The sequence below is a fragment of the Leptinotarsa decemlineata genome, unplaced genomic scaffold (genome assembly GCF_025532065.1).
Source record: "Leptinotarsa decemlineata unplaced genomic scaffold, Ldec_3_MD MMD2_P_RNA_scaffold_4, whole genome shotgun sequence".
NCBI lineage: Eukaryota > Metazoa > Arthropoda > Insecta > Coleoptera > Chrysomelidae > Leptinotarsa > Leptinotarsa decemlineata.
The window spans coordinates 2,615,439-2,639,356 of NW_027412531.1; the positions used below are offsets into that span (position 1 = coordinate 2,615,439).

At 35.5% G+C, this 23,918-nt stretch overlaps 1 protein-coding gene across 1 annotated transcript in view; it reads right to left on the bottom strand.

Moving 5' to 3' along the window:
* The window catches only part of LanA (laminin subunit alpha), a 178,757-nt gene that overhangs the window by 31,347 nt on the left and 123,492 nt on the right, over positions 1 to 23,918 (bottom strand). Inside the window, exons 25-32 of the mRNA XM_074186666.1 lie at positions 22,823 to 23,049; positions 22,568 to 22,735; positions 20,540 to 20,702; positions 19,099 to 19,387; positions 15,125 to 15,866; positions 14,652 to 15,068; positions 5,987 to 6,117; positions 5,644 to 5,928 (exon numbers count right to left, since the gene is read on the bottom strand). Of these exons, the coding sequence (XP_074042767.1) occupies positions 5,644 to 5,928; positions 5,987 to 6,117; positions 14,652 to 15,068; positions 15,125 to 15,866; positions 19,099 to 19,387; positions 20,540 to 20,702; positions 22,568 to 22,735; positions 22,823 to 23,049 (2,422 nt within the window). The remainder of the gene's footprint in view (positions 1 to 5,643; positions 5,929 to 5,986; positions 6,118 to 14,651; positions 15,069 to 15,124; positions 15,867 to 19,098; positions 19,388 to 20,539; positions 20,703 to 22,567; positions 22,736 to 22,822; positions 23,050 to 23,918) is intronic.

The window sequence follows — 23,918 nt, forward strand, 5'->3', positions numbered from 1 at the left end:
ATTTAGTTTTATGGTGCAATTCCAATTCTCTGTTTTTTAACTCTGAGAAAACCTTTTCTATTCGATTTCACCATCGACAAAAAACTTGTTCTGACATCAAAATAAATGCCAATAACAGGATACTTTCTAATGTCACTGAATGTAAATTTCTAGGGCTTACATTAGGCCACTGTCTGAATGGAAAGGACATTGTAGCCAACTTACCTCCAAATTATCATCTACCACATATTTAATGAGAAACCTCAAAATGATTTTAGCCAGTGATCAAATACTGAATTACATGTAGAATCGCGAATTAGATATGGCATTTGTCTCTGGGGTGGTTCTTCATCAGCGCAAAGTGTTTTTGTCGCACAAAAAAAAATTCTCCGAATCTTGGCAGGAGTTGAACCTCAAACATCATGTAGAGACCTTTTCAAGCAATACAAAATATTAACTCTTGCGGATATATTTATATTTGAAATGTGTGTTTATATTTATATAAATCAATCAAAGTTCGAACGACATAGCTCCTATCATAGTATTGACACAAGAAATCGTAATAATTTCTATGTGAAATTCTATAAATACAACCTAACTGGCCGGTCCCCTTTTTACTTGGGATTGCAAATGTTCAACAAGTTACCTTCTTTTCTCAGAGAAATTGACAGAATTCATGTTTTTAAATTCAATTTGAAAATGTTTTTATTGAATTATAGTTTTTATACCGTGCAAGAATTTTCTAATGTAACTGTATGATCTTCTTGATTGTATTTATTCATATAACTGACTATTCCAATACATGTTCATGTCTTATGGAAAATAAATATTGTTATTGTTATTACTATTATTATTATTATTATTATTATTATTTTTTTCACCGTAGTGTGCGCTGGTCAGGCCCTATCCCCCGAAGCCCCGACACATTCGGGAGGGCGCGCCAGCATAATCAACCAATGACCACTCCCCACACCGTGGGGTAAGTGATCATTGGGTCCGAGAATCATGTGCCCTGAGCAAACGCATTGAGCCAAGAATGACAGCCTTCTGCATCTGTGCGGCTAAGATTTCTGCCTTAGTGCGGCAAGCCGGTATGATTTTTAGATTCGAGAGTAGAGAAGACATCATTCCACCAAGGACTCCAACAATCAGAACGACCATCTTGACAGAGTGATCTGGATAGATTCGCGGAGTTCGAAGAGAAAATCTCGATATTTTATCCGTTTTTCCTCCTCTTTTCTGACGATATTCGTCTCGCCAGGAGCTGAAAACTCCACGACAAATATCGTTTTGGTCTGGTGGTCGAGGAGGACTACATCAGGCTTATTAGCTTGTATGAGCCTGAGGGTGGGGAACGAATAGTTCCAATAAATTCGGCACTTCTCGTTCCCCACAACGGATTCAATATCCCCCGGAGCGTAGGGCAACACCGGTGTCTCGTCAATACCGTAAGAGTGCCGTAGATGGTAATATAGCACTCTTAGGGCCGCGTTATGTCGATGGATATAGGCCGAGACCGCATATGCTGGACATGCTGATAGCAAGTGCATTAGGGTCTCGGGCGCCTCGCGGCAGGCCCTGCACCTTGTGTCAGGAACCTCTATACCCATCACGCGACTGCGGTAGACTAAGGTGTTGAAGACACCATCCTGGCAAGCCATGATGAACCCCTCAGTTTCCGACTTCAGCCCACTCGACCTGAGAAAAGCGAACGTCAGGCGCTTTGATAAGCCAAGGTCTTCAATGTTATTGAAGAAGACCCCATGCATTGGCTTATCCCTGTGTCTCCGCAGAAGTAAGGTGATCTCTGCGCCTTTTATCTGTGCTTTTTGCTGAACGGGTTCCAACTCGGTGACAGAGTTGTAGTCACCTCGTTCAGAGTCGAAAACTATACCGAGTTCATCAGCTGCTCGAGCAGCTGCCCTAAGGAGAAATGCTCCAATTCCTGCTCTCTCATGGTCACGGACCATGCGCAGAAGGGGATCCGAACTCCTGACGACTTTACAGGCTGTATCCTGTACCATTCTGTCATGTAGACACTCCAAACTCAAAAGTCCACGACCTCCCTGTTGTCGGGGGAAGTATAACCGTGGAACGGACGATTTGGGATGCAAACTCCTATAGAGATGCATCATTTTTCGGGTCCTTATTATTATTATTATTATTTTTTTTTTTTTTTTCCACCGTAGTGTGCGCTGGTCAGGCCCTATCCCCCGAAGCCCCGACACATTCGGGAGGGCGCGCCAGCATAATCAACCAATGACCACTCCCCACACCGTGGGGTAAGTGATCATTGGGTCCGAGAATCATGTGCCCTGAGCAAACGCAGTGAGCCAAGAATGACAGCCTTCTGCATCTGTGCGGCTAAGATTTCTGCCTTAGTGCGGCAAGCCGGTATGATTTTTAGATTCGAGAGTAGAGAAGACATCATTCCACCAAGGACTCCAACAATCAGAACGACCATCTTGACAGAGTGATCTGGATAGAGTCTGCGGAGTTCGAAGAGAAAATCTCGATATTTTATCCGTTTTTCCTCCTCTTTTCTGACGATATTCGTCTCGCCAGGAGCTGAAAACTCTACGACAAATATCGTCTTGGTCTGGTGGTCGAAAAGAACTACATCAGGCTTATTAGCTTGTATGAGCCTGAGGGTGGGGAACGAATAGTTCCAATAAATTCGGCACTTCTCGTTCCCCACAACGGATTCAATATCCCCCGGAGCGTAGGGCAACACCGGTGTCTCGTCAATACCGTAAGAGTGCCGTAGATGGTAATATAGCACTCTTAGGGCCGCGTTATGTCGATGGATATAGGCCGAGACCGCATATGCTGGACATGCTGATAGCAAGTGCATTAGGGTCTCGGGCGCCTCGCGGCAGGCCCTGCACCTTGTGTCAGGAACCTCTATACCCATCACGCGACTGCGGTAGACTAAGGTGTTGAAGACACCATCCTGGCAAGCCATGATGAACCCCTCAGTTTCCGACTTCAGCCCACTCGACCTGAGAAAAGCGAACGTCAGGCGCTTTGATAAGCCAAGGTCTTCAATGTTATTGAAGAAGACCCCATGCATTGGCTTATCCCTGTGTCTCCGCAGAAGTGAGGTGATCTCTGCGGCTTTTATCTGAGCTTTTTGCTGAACGGGTTCCAACTCGGTGACAGAGTTGTAGTCACCTCGTTCAGAGTCGAAAACTATACCGAGTTCATCAGCTGCTCGAGCAGCTGCCCTAAGGAGAAATGCTCCAATTCCTGCTCTCTCATGGTCACGGACCATGCAGAGAAGGGGATCCGAACTCCTGACGACTTTACAGGCTGTATCCAGTACCATTCTGTCATGTAGACACTCCAAACTCAAAAGTCCACGACCTCCCTGTTGTCGGGGAAGTACAACCGTGGAACGGACGATTTGGGATGCAAACTCCTATAGAGATGCATCATTTTTCGGGTCCTTACGTCGAGTTGATACAGCTCCTCCCGAGTCCACTTCACTACTCCAAACGAGTAGAGTAAGATTGGAAGATTGGAGTAAGATTATTATTATTATTATTATTATTATTATTATTATTATAATGTCCCCCCCTTTTAATTTTTGAATGGGACAACTCAAAAAATTGAAATTTGGGATAATGACATTAATGCATGAATACTCTATTTTGAAGTGAAATTGACAGATGAAAAAAAAAAAAATTAAAAGGGGGTCTTGTGATACATCTTTTTGAAGCTCCTGACAAATGCTTCACAATTCTAGAATATAATGTCAGTATCTTTAACTACTACAAAATGGCGGAAATTTCAATAATTGTCTGAATACATTGGCATTTAACTATATAATATAAGGTAATAAGCTTGAGGTCAATTCAGAAGATGCTCGAAATAGTTGACTTGAATTTCTTGACATATGAACAGCCTATACGATATTTCAAGCCGAACATAGTAACGTCAATATCTCTACAAATATTTATTATTCTTTATCGTATATCCAATATTGAAGCAGTTTCAGTTTCGTACACCTTTTGCTTCAAATAGCCCCATAAAAAATCCAAAGGTGTAAAATCTGGCGAGCGGGCTGGCCATTCTGTAGGACCTCGACGGCCAATCCAACGACCTGGAAAAGTAGTATCCAAATAGTTTCTTACTTGTCTGGAGTAATGTGGTGGTGCTTCATCTTGTTGGAATATAATATCCATATCGAATTCATTAGGATTCGCTTTGACGATTTCGGTGATGAGAGAGTCAACAGTAGTTTCCAGCATATTCGAATACAGTTCCCCCGTAAAATTTTGGTCAATAAATAGAAGTCCTACAATATGGCTTCCCAATATTCCTGCCCAAACGTTAATTTTTTCTGGATATCGGGTATGTGTTTCCCGGAGACGTGAGGGTTAGTATCACTTCAATAACAGCAATTTTGTCTGTGAACATTGCGATTTAAAAAAATGTACATTCGTCACTAAAACAAATATTATGGAGATAGGTAGGATGCCTGGCAATGGTTTCCGTCATGATTTCGCAGAATTCTATTCTTCGATCAGGGTCATCTTCAGTTAATTGGTGTACCATTTTAATTTTGTATGGATGATATCTATTCTTCTTCAAAAGTCTCCACACACTAGAAGGAGACACCTCACAAACATTCGCGACGGAATAAGTAGACTGTTCAGGATTTACTATCACCTCACCAATTATTTGCACTTCCTGTTCTTCCAGAATGGACGGATGACCTGAGGGCTTTTTGTTATGTACTCTACCAGTAGTTGTGAATTTGGATACAAGTTTCCTCAAATATTTTCTAAAGGAAGGACGATATGTATATACATTTTTTTTATCATTTCTCAACTGAATTTATTGACGTTTTTCTCTTTTTTATTTGCATTATCACAATGTTGAAATTATTATTATTATTATTCGGAAAACGTTCATTGAAAATCCTTTTGGTCTTGTGAAAGTTAAGCGTCGCACCGTAAATAAAAATAGCTTCAGTTTTTTCTTCCAATAGAAGAGAATTGACCATAATCTAACTGAACAATGATGTTCATTGTCGTACTGACATTTTTGTCATTTTTATAATCAAAAAATATAATCAAAACCTTATCGCGTTGTTGGAATTGCCATATGGCAGATATAAAGGAATATTTCTAAAAATATCGATATTAATGTGTTTGTCTTCAGAAAATTATTAAATGCTCCGCCATTTTGTAGTAGGTAAAGATATTGACTTCATATTCTAGGGTTGTGAAGTATTCGACAGGAGCTTCAAAATAATGTGTCACAAGACCCCCCCCCTCCATTTATATTTTTTCCAGATGGCGCCCAGTCGCCATTTTGAAAGTTTCATCTTCCAATTTCACTTCTAAATAAAATATTCATGCATTACTTTCATTATCCCAAATTTAAATTGTTTGAGTTAACCCGTTCAAAAATAAAAGGGGGGGGCTTTAAAGAAATGCACTGTATACACAAAAATATCCACTGCTGTTGAGTAATGCTTTTAAATATTTTCCTGTGAAAGACTTTCTGAACGGTAATTGCCACATGCATTACATGAATGTAATGTTTTTAAATATTATAATTTCTGTTGATGAAAACTATTCATTATATCGCCCAGCCAAATAACTAAATCACAGTCCAAAATTAACAAACACCTCCTAATAACTGTTTCATTACCTTTCCAATGCTCCTCGATTATTATCGTATCCGTAGTTGAAATTCCAAAGTGACATAGGTGTATTTCCTATCACCAAATCTTCTATTTCGCCACTGAAAGAGCTGAAATCAATACCTTCTTGCATTTCGTAATTATTCGGGAAACTTCCCACAAATATTTTGGATTTATTTTCATCAAGATTGAACATTGTATATGGACCGGCAAGGGTTTTTTCTTTTTCAATTGTGTTCTCAGTACCATCTGAGAGTTCTTCACGTATTGATAATTTCGCATTGAATCCTACCCTGTGAAAATGAATCATTGTTTATGATAATAGTTTCAATTTAATGGTTGATACAGTACCTTTCGATGATATACTGATACCAGTTATTATCAGAAACGTATTTTGGATTGATTATTTGCTCATTGCCATTACCAATATTTAACTTGAGAACAGGATAACCATTTTGTATTATAAGAGCCATGTAATCATCCTGAAAATGAACAATTGTGTCAAACTTTGTTAATTTCAAAGGATCGAAGTTCCATTGTCTTAAAAAGTGTCAACAAACAAGAACAAAAAAAAATGAAACGATTGAAATAATGTAAATTACTAACTGGGATCGGAATATTCAAATAGACTAGTGGAAAAAAAGGAAATATCAAAAAGAATGAGTTTGGAATTTAAATATGTAAGAAAGCTTGGTGGCGAAAATAGTTACTTATATATCAAGGGAATTAGGAGGGCCTTAATTACCGATGGCAAAGTTTGCGTCCCGAGGGCCCCTGGCCCGAGGGACAGCAATTGCCTGAGGTTATTAAGGCTCATTAATTCCCGTGGTACATAGATAATTTTATTTCTGACCGATTTCAATAAAATTTTGTTCATTTTTGAAACGGAAAAATGTACCAATTCATTACCTTCCCGGTATATTTGAATCAGGTACCGTTGATTATAGTAGAGTTTTCTTGTTGCTAGGTTGTTGCTATGTTACTTGTTTATAAACAGAACTTTGTTATCAAGCTGTGTTTGCGGTGAAAACGTGTTTTCTACCCCGAATATAATGGAGGATATTTTGAAAAAAGCTGAACAAGCAAGAGAATCATAAATTCCATCGAAAAGTGAAGCCGTATACCAAAAAGAATACAAGATATATCTGGACTGGCTGACACGGAAAAATGTTATGCCAAAAGATGTCACTGAAACTGTATTTCTGGCATATTTTCAAGAGCTGGTAAGGAATTTTCTATGTTTTTCGGTAGATTTGGTAGTAATTGTGTTTATTCGTTTCAGTCAGAAACGTATAGTCCGAATTCTTTATGGACTAAATGGTCAATGCTAAAATCGATGGTGACTATACATGAGAAACGAGATATCAACAAGTTCAATGAACTACAGGCTTTTTTGAAACGGAAGAGTAAGAGTTATAAGCCGAAAAAGTCTGCTGTTTTATCTCCTAAAGATGTTATCAGATTCCTAAAGGACGCTCCTAATGATATTCATTTATTGCATAAGGTAATTTTTTTCTTATTTTCCTTTTTGTGTGTATTTATTTCCTTTTTTTTTGTTATAGGTTGTTTTGATTATGGGTTATTTTGGAGGATGCAGAAGTCAGGAACTTTTGAATATGAAGATATCGGATATAGAGGACCGGGATTCCGTTATGGTAGTGAACGTACCGGAAAGTAAAACTGGTGTATCGAAGAAATTTACAGTTGTGGATGAAAAAGAGTTCTCCGCTTTGCCTTTATTAAGACTTTATATGTCTTTGCGTCCTAAAGGTATTGAACGATTTTTTTTGAGCTTCCGACAAAATAAATGTACATCTCAGCCAATTGGAAAAAACATGTTTGGGAAAATCCCCAGCAAAATCGCAATGTATTTGTGATTGCCAAACTCATCTTCCTATACGGGACATTGCCTTCGTCGCACTTCTGCTACTGCTCTAGCCAATGCAGGAGCAACTATGACTAACTTAAAAAGACACGGAGGTTGGAAAAGTTCCACGGTGGCGGAGGGGTATTTGGAGGATAGCATCGAATTGAGAAATAAAACGGCGCGTATGTTGTCTACTTTGTCATCAGAAGAGGCAGGTACCTCGACTGTAGTGAACAGAAGTTCCAGCCATACAAAAGAAGAAATTGTTTCCATTGGCGGAAGTAATTTTCAGGGAACATTTCAAAATTGTACATTTATTATTTGTAATGACGTGAATAAATAAAATATGGTTCAGTTTTCATTTCTATTTATTTTTACTTGTGAAAGGTAGAGGGAATTATAAAATCTATAATGTCCCAAGGGAGTTATGACCCTCTTTATTGATAGCGTAACTATGACGATATAAGCTTATAATATCCCGGTCAGAAATAAAATAAATTATGGTGACTTCAAATAATTTAAAAACAATAAAAAAAAAATTAAAAAACTTGTAGACAACATTCTATTGAAGCAACCATGTCAAAATTTGTTGAAAAAATTATTGAATCATATTGTAAGACATAAAATGGCGAAGCCTCTTTGAGAGGTCTTGTTCTAAATACAGGGTGTAACATAAGTACGTTGAAATATTCAAGTGACGTATTCCTGAGACGATTTCAAGAAAAAAAGTCTATATGAATTTGTGTCCGAAAACGCTCCGTTTCGGAGATACGGGGTGTTGAAATGGAGTTTTTTGTTCGCTTTTCGAAAAGAACTCTTGCAAAAAATAAGTTATTTGCACGAAATTCGGTACCCTGGGTTTTTCTGACGTGGGAAGTCATAATTGCGTATTTATTTTCATGTAACATCTAGAGGGCGCTGCGTACTCTGTCATTATTTATTTCAAATTGCCCTAACTTTTTTGACAGTTAATTTTTGGTACTTTTCATGAAGAAACCTAATTCCCACACCTTTTCCCAGTAAAAAAGGTACACTTCGTCAACAACACTGGAGGTGACCGTTTTCGAGATATTTACAATTTTCTATATCGATGCATATTACTTAGCTCCTAAGGAGCTAAGTGAAGTTCCTGAGAACATGACAAAAACTAAGTATGTGATGGATCTCGTCAAAATAAACAACTTTTTCCCATACAATGTTTAACGAAGAATGATTCGTTTTCGAAATACAGATTGTTGAAATTTTTCAAAACATGATAGGTTTTTGTCATAAGTTTTTTGCAATTTCAGTTATTATCATCAAACTTTATACGCACTATACCCCTACAGATTTCTTTTAATTATCGAACTGCTTATTCAATCCAAATTAAAAAAATTGTCAGGTTTAATTATTCAATTAGAAAGTGCTACATTTCGGAGTTTGTAAAAAAAACAATTCGGAGAAGTACTGTGTTGTTTATTAGGAAAATAAACATATAAAAATTGAACGAAACAACTATTCAAAGTGACGATCCCCAACAGTAATACAAGATTCTGCTCTCCTCATCAAAGAATTCCGCACCCGTTGCAAAATGCCCGGAGTGTTTCTTATCGTTTCGCAGCAAGCTATGATGGGATCCCTCAACATTTCCTCGTTTACAATGAGGCTAGCATGAACTAGTGATTTTAAGTATGCACAAAAGAAAAAATCGACGGGATTGAGGTCCGGTGACCTCGGGGGCAAATGCTCAGTGGCTCCTCTTCCTATCCATCGTTGGGAATATGCTACGTCTGAAAAGTTGTCTGCTATCACACTAAAATGAACAGGAGCTCCATCGTGCATAAACCAAGAGTGATTTCGGAGACCAATGGGAACATCTTTCATGAGTTGGGGAAGCTCGTGTTCCAAAAAATGTAGGTAAGCATCTCCATTCAAACGTAAGGGGAGTAAATAGGGCCCAATTAAATAATCCCCAATTATACCTACCCATACAGTAAAAGAGAATCTGCCTTGGAAATGAGTTTGCGTTATCGCATGTGGGTTATCTTCCGCCTTGATGTGGTTGTTATGGAAGTTCATGATACCATTTGTTGAAAAATTAGCCTCATCTGTGAAGAGGATTTTCGATAGAATTTGCGGATGTTGATCGACTTTTCTTTGAAGCCATTGGGCAAATTCGATACGTGGTTGGAAATCACGTAGCCTAAGTGCCTGGACAGGCTGAATATGATAAGGATATAATTGCTGTTCCTTTGACTAAAGTTTGACAAATTTTTCTTGTACTTGTCTCTGGATGTTCACTAATTTCTTCGAGAACCGCCTCCTCCAATTCTACAGTACCAAAAAATTACCTTTTAAACTCCGAACTGTGAATTTGTCAATTAATAGTTAAAAATGTGACAGCGAACTTCTATTTTTATAGACAAACTTTAATAGCCTACTCGATTTAATTAACTCAATTTGCAAATGGAGAGTGACAAAAATTATTGAAATAAAATTTGGCTATAAAGTAATATGCATCGATATAGAAAATTGTAAATATCCCGAAAACGATCACCTCCAGCGTTGATGAGAAAGTGTACCTTTTTTACTTGGAAAAGGTGTGGGAATTAGGTTTTTTCATGAAAAGTACCAAAAGTTTACTGTCAAAAAAGTTAAGGCAATTTGAAATAAATAATAACAGCGTACGCAGTGCCCTCTAGATGTTACATGAAAACTGATACGAAATTATGATTTCCCACGTCAGAAGAACTCCGGGTATCAAATTTCGTGCAAATAACTTATTTTTCGCAAGAGTTATTTTCAGAAAGCAAACAAAAGAATTCAATTTCAACACCCCGTATCTCCGAAACGAAAAAATACGTCACTTGAATATTTTATCGTACTTATGTTACACCCTGTATATCTAACGGATCTTGTGGTCACATAAAGTTTACAATATTTACAATAAATAATAAAGTTTGGAACAATCATGAAATACAAATCAATTTGAAGCACTAAGATTATAAAAAAAAGAAATAGGAAAGAAATCACATCAAAGATGCTTCTTCGTTCCCTCCTGGTCATAAAAGAGGACATATGCCTCATCGCTCACAAGTGATTTTGGCGAAATTGGGAACACGTGTGAATCGTTGTATTCATGCCACGTGTCACTATATGGGTGTCTGCAATATACTGTGTAATGCCTGTTGTAAGTAGTTCCAATGTGATTCGAAAGTACTTATAGATTATAACGACAAGGAGCCACACTGTATGCTGCATAATTGCTCATATCTAAGTCATCTAAAGAAAAGTCAATGGAATGAATGGAATGAATGTTTCCGTTGGAGAGAATCTCCTCAAATGAATTACTAAAATGAGGGAAAAAAGCGTGTTAAAATAATAAAAATGACGGTCAGTGTATAGCGAATAGAAATACCGCCCATACGAAATATCACACGACCCTCCTTTTTATTGAACAAAATGATAGAGTGCCCTCTCGGCCGCTTTTTTCATCAAAAAGTACTAAAAATGATTCCTTTTTACAAAAATCGTCCTTTGGAAAGTTAAGAGGCGGTGGAGACTACTTACGGGCGCCGTATATAGCATCGGAGTTCAATTTTTTTTATATATCTACTAAAAGTATATATTGAACAATACCTTGAACTTTTTATGCGGGTGGAACGTTTCTTTAGTCCCTTAATGCTCGATACAGCGCGAAATATATATACAGGGCTATTCAAATTCGTTTCTATACATGGGGATCTCGTAAACGATAAGAGATAGAGTGTCAGTTGAATTGTGGCAAAGTTGCGTATTTTGGAAGAGACCTATTCAATGATGTGAAAAAATCGAATATAGCTCCTTTGGTTCTGGAGATATACAGAAAAAACCAAAAAATCCCAAATTATTTTTTGCCTATATCTTCTTTATTCGCAGACATATTGAAAATCTGTGCTATTGGCACTTGATGTGGGCTATCAGAATATGTCCATGACTCTTTTATAATATAGGTTGTCATCTGACTTGGGCCACCCCCATCTTTGAATTTTTAAATACGGACCTGTACTTTTTGTTGTATTTTTTGTATCGTCAACGTTCACTCCATACTGAGAAATCAAATTAAATTTTATATTTCGGGGTGTTTGGGTAATATTTGATTATAATTGTGTCAATTATTCCCTTTTGAATTAAGGAACTGGAAATTGGTTGACCGAGTTGAATAAAAACACAATAGCAACTTTCACGTCTCTCTATGTACCGTAGAGTTTTCCGAGAGTTTTAAAAAAATTTTTAGGTATCTATTCTTTTTTTTTATTACTCTGAGCGTTTATTACCGAAACATCCCCAAATATAAAATAAAATTCAATTTCTCAGTATGAAGTGAACGTCTACGATCCAAAAACTACAACAAAAAATACAGGTACGTATTTAAAAATTCAAAGATTGGGGTGGCCCAAGTCAGATGACACCCTATATAAAAGATTCATGGACATATTCTGATAGCCCACATCAAGTGCCAATACTCAAATGTGGACAGATTTTCAATATGTATGCGAATAAAGAAGATATAGGCAAAAAAATAATTTGGGATTTTTTGGTTTTTCCTGTATATCTCCAAAACAAAAAGAGATATATTGGATTTCTTTACATCATTGAATAGGTCTCTAAAATACGCAACTTTGCCACAATTTAACCGACACTCTATCTCTTATCGTTTACGAGATCCCCATGTACAGAAACGAATTTGAATAGCCCTGTATTTACAAAATAAATTAAACTAAATAACCAATTGAGAGCTTTTCCAAACAATTTAATTGGATATCGGTTGTTTTGAAATACAGGTTTTTGTAAAGCGCCCTTTTCAGTTATAACTTGAGACTGTGAAGGTCATTGTTAATTTTGCAAGAATTTTTGTCTGTTATCTTGAATCTCAAATTACACTAGTCAACAAATAAGAAAAAAAATTGCGACTAATTTTTTAATGGCTATACATGAGAGTTTAAAGCATCCTGACTGCGACTTCAACATCAAAAATTTTCCATCATGTAAAGATTTTGAGTTATAGTTATTTTCATTTTATACAAAAATTTTCACATATTATAGGGAAATATATGATCAAAGCAAGAAAAGAAAAATATATTTTATACATATTAACGGAAAAACAGATTTTAAATAGATAACAGACTTTATTTACAATACACATGAAAAAGCATCCCAATGAACATTTTTGCAAATGTTGACTTTCGTTTATATGTTTCATCGTTTTCCCTCATAAGGAATCAAGAATAATCCCCCATCATTGCTGCATCTCATCTGCTTTGGCAACGTTGTTCTACTGTCATTATGTCTTGGTGGAACCTTTCTCCTTGTTCGTCACAGACAGTACCCAAATTTTCAGGGAAAAAATCCAAATGAGAGTGCAAGAGTGCAATTCTTTTGAAAGAACTCCACGCAGCTAATTTAACATTACTTAATTTTTGATCAAACTGTTGATCACTTAGTAGTTTTCTAATTTGTGGTCCAACAAATAAACCTTCTTTGAGCTTTGCATCACTTAATTTTGGAAAAACGTGAAGGTATTTAAACGCATCACCTTCTTGTCTAATGCTTTCACAAAATTTTTCATCAACCCCAGTTTAATGTGTAATGGAGGTAATAAAACGTTTTTGGGATTAGCTTGACCTGGAATATATTTATCTCTCGGAGGCCATTCTTTTACTATAATGGCTCTGTGTTGCCCTACTGTTCCAAAGGCAAAAAGAAAACAGCAAAACTTCGTAAATCTTCTCTGAAGACCTAATAATAGTCCTATGACATCTAGGTCACCACATATTAGCTACTTATACGTATTTTAACTTATTGCATTTAGAATAAGTGACATACTTTCGTGTATTTCCTTCATGGCAACTGCATGTGCATGAGGAATAGAGGGTCTTTTGTTACCATTATGGAGCAGAATGGCTTTTAAACTTGTTTTGGATGAATCTATAAACAAACGCCATTCGTCCGGATTATGTGCAAATCCTAATTTTTCCATCTCACCATTTGGATTTACACAAACACACATTTTATCCTGCGTAGTAAAAAAGGATAGCTCATGGTTACGGCTTCTAAATGTTGTAACTTTGGTTTAAGGGGCTAGTAAATTCCATTGTTTGTAATCTTGACCCCAATAGTTCAGCATTCTTTTTGGACAAGTGGAGGTCCAGAACTAGGTCATTTAATTCAGGTTGTTCGATTGAATGGAGTGCTGTTCTTCCTTCACTCTCTGGAAAATGAGAACCGTCTTTTTCTGGCACATCATGGAAACCTGCCTGGTCATCATACATTTCCAAATCTTCCACCCAATTTGCCTGGTGTGTTGGAACTGGTAAACCTTCTCCATGAAGAACCGGCCTTCTTGCAGAAGGACAATCCCGATATACAATTTTGTGTTTGCTATTTCTTGAAAAACCAAACACGTTTGTTATGCAAAAGTAACAGTCATTGTAATGATTTGTTTGTTTCTCGCCAAATCATTGGAACTGCAAAAGTCATAGAAGAACGTTTGCTATTTAACCAGTTACTTAGATTTGCTGCACAGGTTTGGCAACATACGTGAGGAGCCCAATCCCGATCTTGATCACCAACAACACATCCAAAATACTTATGGTAAGCTACTTTGGTCATTTGATTAATTGGCTGTTTCTGCGATTTAGGAGTAAACTGACCACATAAAATATAGCAAAAACTATCTGCGGGATTAACGCAGCCACGTTTTTGTACTTTGGACATTTCTGTACTGTTGCGTACGTCGAGTTCAAATATGTGATACTGCGTTTACAGATGTTAACTTATTTTATTCACAAAGATAACACTAATATAATACCCTTAATATTCGCGTGTTTACTCACCTCGCTTCTCTAATACTAACTCACCACTACTCGAGTATCGGAAGTTCGAGAAGCGGCGTTACAAGTCTCATATACAGCGGAAGCAGATTCGAATACTAGGCAGAGCCGCTGTGTTGCTAGATTTTAAACAATTTCCTCAATTCAGGGAGAAGCAAATTTGGAATGTCGTGTTCATTAAATTTTTGTGAAAAATATCATACCTCAATAATCTTACCTTATCTTACCAAAGAGCAGCCTTTGGCGTTACAGTCGTAAATTGGCTGTAAACTAGTGTTATGTAAAGAGCAATACTTACCGATTTTGTTTTTGGTAAGTTGGTACCATTTGGATTTCCAATGTAAAAGACAAGACCATTTGGCTGATCGGTTTTGAAATAACCTGAGAATTTCGTGGATGTACTCAATTTTTCAATATTTTTCGGGTTTCTGAGTTCCAGAGTGGTACTGGGTTGAAACTTTACACCAACTTTGATTTTGTTTGCCGAATCTCTAGCAAGTTCAATCTGCTGCATCAGTTTTTTAATATTTGACTTTATAACATCTGATTTTGCTTTGTAAGAATTTTGCCTTTCTGGTAAATCGTCGAGACTCTTTATAACTGGTGGAAGTTTTTCGTTGACAGCATTGATTTGTTTTTCTGTTTGAATAAGGCTACGTTTCATGTCATCCAACTGTTTGGGAAGTAACTCAGCTTCTTTAGTTTCCTGTGGCAACTGAAATAATCAAAGATTATGTGAGAAATGTGCACCCTTAATTGTTTTCTACTCACCGTTTTGAATGAATCATCAACTAATGTCTTCACTTCTGACATAGAAAACAAAGCCTTTTCTGCGTTATTTGAGGCTTCCTTATATGCATTACCCAAATCTTTGATTTGTATATGTTCCAAGATTTTTTCGATTTCTTTAAGCAGCTGGTCATTCTCATCATGCGTTGTTTTTATAGGTGTATATTCCGAAAGAGCATCCGCCAACTTCGGTTCCAGTTCTTTGTACGTAGATTCTTTGGATTCATAAGCGTCATCTAATGCTTTGGCAGAGTTTGTATCGGCATCATTAGTTCTTTCTTGAATATTACTCAGAATGTCGGCCGCTTCATTTGTATCAATTTGAGCACTATCTGCAGCTTTTCTAGCGCTTTCCACTGCTGCTACAATATCTTTATATGCCCTTGCTGCTTTGACAGCATCGTTTGAACCAAATTGTGATTCAGACAGAATATGTTCCAGCTGCTGCACCCTTTCAGACAAATTCGATGCATGATCTTGTACTCGTGGTTTCAGTTCTTCGATCTTGATTATTTCATCTCTATTGTTCTCTAACTGACTTCTGAAATTGTTATTTAGAGTTTCCAATGTTTCAGGAGCGTCTTGCAGGTCTTTCAATTTTCCAATTGACGAGTCAATCATTTTTGACGCGTTGTTGAGTAATATTTCTGATTCGTCTAAATTGGCCTCAGATTGAGTAACTTTCTGTTGAATATCATCCAACTTATTTTTCAGTCGATGTTTCCTACGACATAAAACTAATGAGTAATTCCAAAACATTAAAAAAATGATTATTTCAATTCACGTGAATTCCACTTGCTGAGTACGATCTCAAAAAATTGCAAAAAATAATTCCACGTACAAAAATATGATACAACTGACCGATGCTTGATGAAAATATATTCAAACCAATTCAAAAAACACACTCCAATGTGAGATTTCCACTTGAAAGTTTACAATACCGCTACACGTGTTTCGTTATACAATAACATCTTCAGGCGTCCGTGTGTTGCTTCATGAAGGAATAACAGGGAAGAAAAAAACACAAAGGAAACCAAAGCTATTTTACTTTACGTCAGAGGAACTTACATATTAAATAGGAAGAATTTTAAGACAGAAAAACATAAAAACAACACATAAAATAACAAGAACCATAAAACATTTCTGGAACAACCCAAAAGACGAAGTGAACCTAGAAAACCAAGGCTTATATAAAATCGCCTGTGGTAATTGCAGCGGGGAATATGTTGGCCAAACAAATAGGCGAATATTGGTCAGATTAGAGGAACACCAATTCGCATTTCGCAACAAACAACCCCAGCCCTATGCAAACACCGCAACAATACGATTCTTATGATCTGTATTGAAGTGGTGTTTGTATAGGGCTGGGTTGTTTGTATGTTGCAAAGTGCGAGTTGGTGTTGTTGTCAATATTATCACTGACTCCAAAAGCTGCAAATGGATCGCCAGTATACAACAGCAGGAAGATAAGAAAGGCAATTGAAAATGAGAATAGAAGTAGTTTGAATAAATTGATGACGCATGCATACTATCAGCTGCATGAAAAACCACTAACAGCAAACACACCGCCCACAACACTAATCAATATATATATATATATATATATATATATATATATATATATATATATATATATATATATATATATAAATCAAGAATTAAATAATTCGTGGACACAACACTCAAAAAAAGTGGGGCAAACCGCGGACACGTGTTTCTGGCTATTGGCCTCATCAGCGCGGTGATGAGGTGATGATATATATATATATATATATATATATATATATATATATATATATATATATATATATATATATATATATATATATATATATATATATATATATATATATTACAATGTAGGTTTTCACGGATGGTAGAATATGATGTGTTGTTTTTCCGGGTGTTCATCCGTTGTGTACTATTCGATAGTCGACGTTTCGCCATCATCTCAGATGGCATTATCAAGACGAGTTACTGCTTCGCTTCGAGAGGTCGAGTTTACACCTCTCGAAGCGAAGCAGTAACTCATATATATATATATATATATATATATATATATATATATATATATATATATATATATAAAACTATACATTATTTTTGATTTGGGTATTTCAGTCAATATCTGAGGGCTATGGAAACACTATTTTTTGTTATTCAAACTTTCGGAAAGTATATTTTTCTCCTTTATTAAGAATATCAAAGTTAGTATAAAATATAAAAAAGGCATATAAATCCAAACATTTATATGCCTTTTTTATATTTTATACTAACTTTGATATTCTTGATAACGACGACACCTTTATAATATGGAACCTTGGAAATGCAGAACTAGACACCTTCCTGAAGCACATGAACAACGTAGGTTCTTCCATCACTTTCACAATGGAGAAAGAAGTCCACAACGAATTGTCATTCTCAGACGTATTTAAAATCTGTTTAAAAAAATCTGTTTAAAATCTGTTTTTCCGTTAATCAGCTGTCGCCCCCATTCGAACGACAACTCTCAGAAGTTGAGAAACTTGTGCGAGCTAAGGACTAACGAAGTCTTACCTTTCAACGTGTGATTCCTAACACGGTTGCAGAATCATTTCAGCTTCAACCAGATAAATTCTCTCGAGAAAAATATCTGATCGAGGCAGGAATCGAACCCACGGTCTTCCGATCGTGAGTCGGGCGCACTACCACCATGGCCAATTCCACAATTGGTGAAGAGGACCGACACAAAATGGGAAACATCTGTGTATTAACACAGTACAGTATCTGAACCAGGAATCCAATCACCATCAATCCACTGAAAGAGGAATCATCAAGACTCTACTCTAGACCGTGCTTTCGGGTTCTGCAATACAAAGGTAGGTCTCGAAAAGGAACTAGGAAACATCATAAACGACCTTCAACAAAATGGTTACTCCAAAGTGATGGTAGAACCGGCTTTAGCAAAAGCTCCACAAGGAAGAGAGAAGAGGATTGTCGGAAAGGATAAGGATTGGGTCCAAGTATAACATCAGAACCTACTTCACATCTGGGAACACTATGCTCAGCAGCCTCACAAAAACCAGGCCACCAAATGCGGACTGCGATTCCAAGAGTTGCATTTACCGGATACCCTGCGAGTGCGGAGAATCATACATCGGTGAAACTGAGAGGCCATCGAAAGTTCGCATTGCCGAGCATAAGAAGCACACTCGGCGAAGAAAAACCAGTAAATCGGGAATAGCAGAGCACGTTTAGACTCATCAACATAACATCAAGTGGGCTCACGCTGAAATCATCCACAAGGAAGAACACTGGTTCAGGAGAAAATTCAAAGAAGCCGCATGTGTGCTGTCCAACAACGCATTTAGCCAAGCTAGCGTAGAGATACGCAACATATGGAAATCTCTAATCAAGCGGAACACGACAAACTCCAGCCAAACGGCCAGCTTCCGCTAAAATCGATGAAACGGAGAGGGGGAAGAGGGGATGTGTGAAAGCTCTCGAATGACCTATAAATAGTCAGATCTCGGAGAAATAACTCCAGTTATCATCCGAAGACGACTGTGGATACTAACAATCGAAACGTCGTGAAGTAACTTGGTTTGAAATCTTTTAATTTTCATCTCATGTTATCAAATTAATTTTTTTGATTTTTTGGTTGTTGCTTGCATTTTATTTCATTGTAATTGCTTGATATAATTGTTATTTTTCAGCTAATCTCTTTTTTAGTTTTTACAGATTCTTCCAGGTATTTCAAAGCAATGTATATCATAATAGACAATGGAAGTCCGAACTAATGAAATACACCGCGAAACATTGTCAATTACCTTCAAACAATCGGGGAATATAACAAATTTATATTCAAATTCATTCAATCTTTCATGTATTACTGTCATTATTAATCCTTTAGTTTATCATCAAAATATTTATCATTTCCATAAAAGCAATATAATATTCATATTCATGACACTCACCCACTCTTCGATAAAATATTTTCAGCTTCTGTAGCCATATTCAAAGAATATTGGGTATGATTATACAAATCGTCTAACTTTTTGTAAAAGAAGTTCAAATCCTTTTCAATTTTTTGTGATTCATTCTGTAGATTTTCAACAGGACGTTTATATTCGGTAACATTTTTCCAGATTTCATTGACACTAATCATTGTTTTATCGGCGATGATTTCTCTGGGAGTTAAGTCATATTCATTCATGATGTCAAATATTGCTTGACCCTCTTTCAGAGCTTTATCGACTTCTTTTCCTGAAACAAATCATTTACATGAAGTATACATCAGGAAATACTCACATCCGCTTCAAATAAATGTTGAGTACAAATAATTGGAATGAATTTCACTAGTTTGGACTTCCATTGTCTAATATATAAAATGATTTGAAATCCCTGAAACAACTAAAAAAGAAGAATCAAAATAAATAGCTGTAAATAACAATTATATTGAGCAAAAAAACCTGAAATGAAATAATAGTGAAATAAAATACAAGTAAAAATAAAACAATTGAACATCACCCGAAGACGATTGTGGATACTAACAATCGAAACGTCGTAAACTAACTTGGCTTGAAATCTCTCAACTTTTTTATTTTTATCTTTATTTTCATTTTGTATCTCTTTATTTTATTTTTTGTTCAATTGTTTTATTTTTACTTGTATTTTATTTCACTATTATTTCATTTCAGTTTTTTTGCTTAATATAATTGTTATTTACAGCTATTTATTTTAATTCTTCTTTTTTAGTTGTTTCAGGGATTTCAAATCATTTTATATATTAGACAATGGAAGTCCGAACTAGTGAAATTCATCATTAAACATTGTCAATCACCTTCAAATAAAAATGGGAAATGTTCTTCCTGACGAAAATCAAGTAGTTTTCATAAAAGAGTTCTAAAACAACGCATTTTAAACTTATCATTTCAACCTTTTCCTCTAAAAAATTAAAAGGGATTCGTTTCTATTTCACCATTTGGCAACATCGGTTATAGCTAATAAAGGACAATGAATCTGTTATCTGTATGAGACAAACAAAGATGACATATTTCAGAGGGGTGCTGTTCTGTTTACTTAAAGTAGAATATCTAGGTACGTATAAATCATTTCAACTTGATATAGGCGCTGTTGCCAATATGTGAATTAGAAACAAATCCCTTAAAAATTGAAACCCAATATTTGAAACATCAATTTGCATACTTTTCAAGGTGACTTTGAAAAACTCATGAGTTAAACTCAACTTTATTTTGTTCAAACTTGCATTTGCTGTAATAACATGAATTGAGGAACGTTTCCCATTGGAATGAAATTGTTGAAGGCAAAGTGTTTGTGTATGTCTCGTTTCCGCAACCAAATTCTAGCCCAATTACACTAAGCTACAAAGAAAACAATAGTATTTTCGTTTCTTACCTGCCTCGTGATGCAAATCCGTGAATATTTTCTCTATGTTCTCAGCTGTTCTAATAGCATCCTCTTCAACTTGAGATATCTCGTCAAGCAGGATCTCAATTTTATCTTTCAACCTCTCAGACTGATTTTTGAGAGACTCGCTATTTTCCAGAGAATAATTTGACTGAAAAAAATATTTAGTATGATAAGCTCAATTATTCTAGGTTACAAGATCCTTATTTTGGAACTTCTGTCCAAGGGCACCAAAAATTATGATCCAGGGCTCCAAGTTATAAACAATTTAGTAGAAAAAGGGGGGATTTGGTTTTTTGCAAATATCTCGGGAAATATTGAAAATATCCGAAATTTGAAAAAAGGTTCTTAAAGGGGAGGAAATTTACTAAAAAAATTCTCACCTCCCGGAACTCTATCACCAATATTCATAATTTTGATTTAGAGGCGAAAATAGCGCTAAAAGCGTGCTGCACACGCTGAATAAAATAAAAATTATTTTAACCCATTGAATTATTATTGAGAAAAAAATTTACTTACCTTCTAGACACTTAAATAATCGAAAAATCAATGGAAAAAAATTCTGGTAATTATTCTATTAGATACACTTTAGTTACCTAACGAATTTTTAAAAGTTTTAAATTTACATGAAACCCCTGATAATTTTTAAACTGGAAACCACAAATTTTGTTCATTTCGTGGAACCTTTCTTGAAAGCCTCCATTAATAGTCAAAGACGTTAAGAAGTGAAAAATTCGATCAAGGCAATAAAAAAAAGTTTTTTATATTCAAATTTATTCTTATTCTTATTAATTGAAGTAACATCAAATTTTTATTTCATATTATTTAGCTCTATTCGTTTAAAAAATTGTTATAAACAAATGTATTATTTATAAGATATTTGAAATTTTTTTTGGGGGATTTTTATCAGTGATGAATATTATGATTTTAAAGAACAGAATCGTTTCTAAAAAAAATTATTGCTTAAAAACGCATTTGTTGATTTACAATTTTTTTGCTACCAAAAATGAATATTCAGGAATGATTTTTTTTAAATCATAATTTCTATTTTTCTTCGATATTCTGAAAAAAATTTTTTTTCGTTTTATATTTTCTTTATTCATTTAATAAACAATTTGTTCAGAAAATAAATTTTTGCGATATATTTTTTTCAAATACTACCGAAAAAACAAAAACAAACATGTGCTACTTTTTGTGTAAAAAAGAGGTATATTTAAAAAATAGAGAAACATTTTTCACATAAAAATGGCACATGATTGTTTTTGATTTTTGGCAATAAGTATTTAAAAAAATGTATCGTAGAAATTAATTTGTTTATAACCAATTGTTTATTAAAAATATAGGACGGAAATTTTCGCTGCACCACGACGAAATATCAGAAATAAGCTCAATATAGGTATACCGGTTCCAATATCATCAAAAATGGAGAGGTCTTTCATATATAATCGAAAGAAAATGTTTAACCATTTGCCAATTGAGATTAAAGGCATAACATGTACCACTAAATTTAGAAAGTCTGTAAAAAAGCTTCTGATTTCAAGGGCCTTTTATGTGAATTTTTATCTTAATAATAATTTAATGAGTTAAAATTATAAATATTGATTATAGCGTTCCTGAAGGTGAGACGTTTTCAGAAAATTTCCTCCTCTTTAAGGATATTTTTTCAAAATTTGGATATCTTTAATATTTTTCAAGATATTTGCAAAAAACCAAACCCCTTCTTTTTTTTACTAAATTGTTTATAACTGTTGGAATTTTTTGGAGCCCCTCTTGAAATTTTACAGAGTTGTTAAAAGTCATCCCGAATCGAATCAGCCGTGGATCATAATTCCAAATTCCAAATAAAGATTTTTGTGACCCAGACTGCAATGTACAATGATCATATATTATGTTTTTCATTGGGCTTTGAATACCATGAAAATTTCTAATATTTTCAGAATTGAATTTCATTACTGAACTCAGTGCAAACTTTAATTCTATTACTGTTTTCCAGATTACAGCTATTTGTCAGCTTACCTTTCTATTGAGATTCCTAGAGTCTTGTTCCAAACTTTCTAATTCCAGTAATGTGGCATTCAGGTCAATATGGTTTGGATTCACTTCATCGAAAATAGGCCTCAGTTTTTCTATTTCTTCCTGCATATTTTGCAACCTCCTTCTTGTAAAGTAACCGGATTGGGTTGACTAAGGCAAAGTGGAAGATGAATTCGAATTCCATACATTCGCTATATCGAACATATTTCAACGTATACGATAATGAAATGTACTTACATCAAAATCAAATATCACTGGGTCAATTATAATAGAAAGTTGATCTGTATCATCCAAGAGGGCATGGTGACAGTTGTCACACTGATGACAGCCGAAATCTGGAACAAATGCCCATCTATGTGGACATTGGTCACATTTTTCTCCCACCACTCCCTGAAGACATTCACATTGTCCAGTGAGAGCATTACATCCAAATCCAAGAGAATATTCACTTTTGCAGCCACATGCTGAAACCAAGAAACTATCAGATCCTTCCAACTTCAAAATACGACAAATTTATAGATGAAAACATTAATTATAATCCACTCATCACATTTTCCATATACACTGTGTAAAAGCCAAATGGAATAGATTCATCATTTCGGGTACGGTACATATTTTAACAAAATCCCGAAACACGTCAAATTTTAATTATAATTTGTCATATTTCAACGAAGAAATGCTACCCCAACCTTCAACCCCCGTCGAATGACAGGTACAACCCCAATTTTTTTAATGGGAAGTATAGGTTTGTGATATAACATTTGAAAGGTCTCTTTATTCTCTATTCAAAAATGTTATCGCTTTTAAGTTTATTGCAACCATTAAATTAAAATCAAGTAGTTACCGAAATTCGATAAAATACACTCAAAACTTATTGCAATATACTTATTTCATGTTGAGGTATTGATAATTGTTATGGTTCCCAAAATGCAAGAGCGGATTTATAAGATAACAGAAAAGTAATGTATTGAAATCATGTATTAATGCACAGCATCCACCCTGTATAACATTCAAAACAATTCAGTTCCGTTTTTTTGTGCCTAAAGACAATCAGAATAATTCGACCTTGAATAACGTTGATAGGGGAAAAAAAGGAAAGGAAAAAGAAAAGGTTTTTTTCTCTGGGAAGGAGAGTTGAGTTTGGTTATCTTCTCTGGAGCAAGAATTTTGAGCTCATCACTGTGTGGATTTGAAGAAACTAAAATATTGAAAAGATGCTTTGGGACGGAGTAATTGAGGCTTCCCAATCACCATGGGCGTCCCCTATATTACTCATGAAGAAGAACGATGGGAGCTATAGGTTTGTAGTCGTTTTCAGGGAGCTCTATAAGGT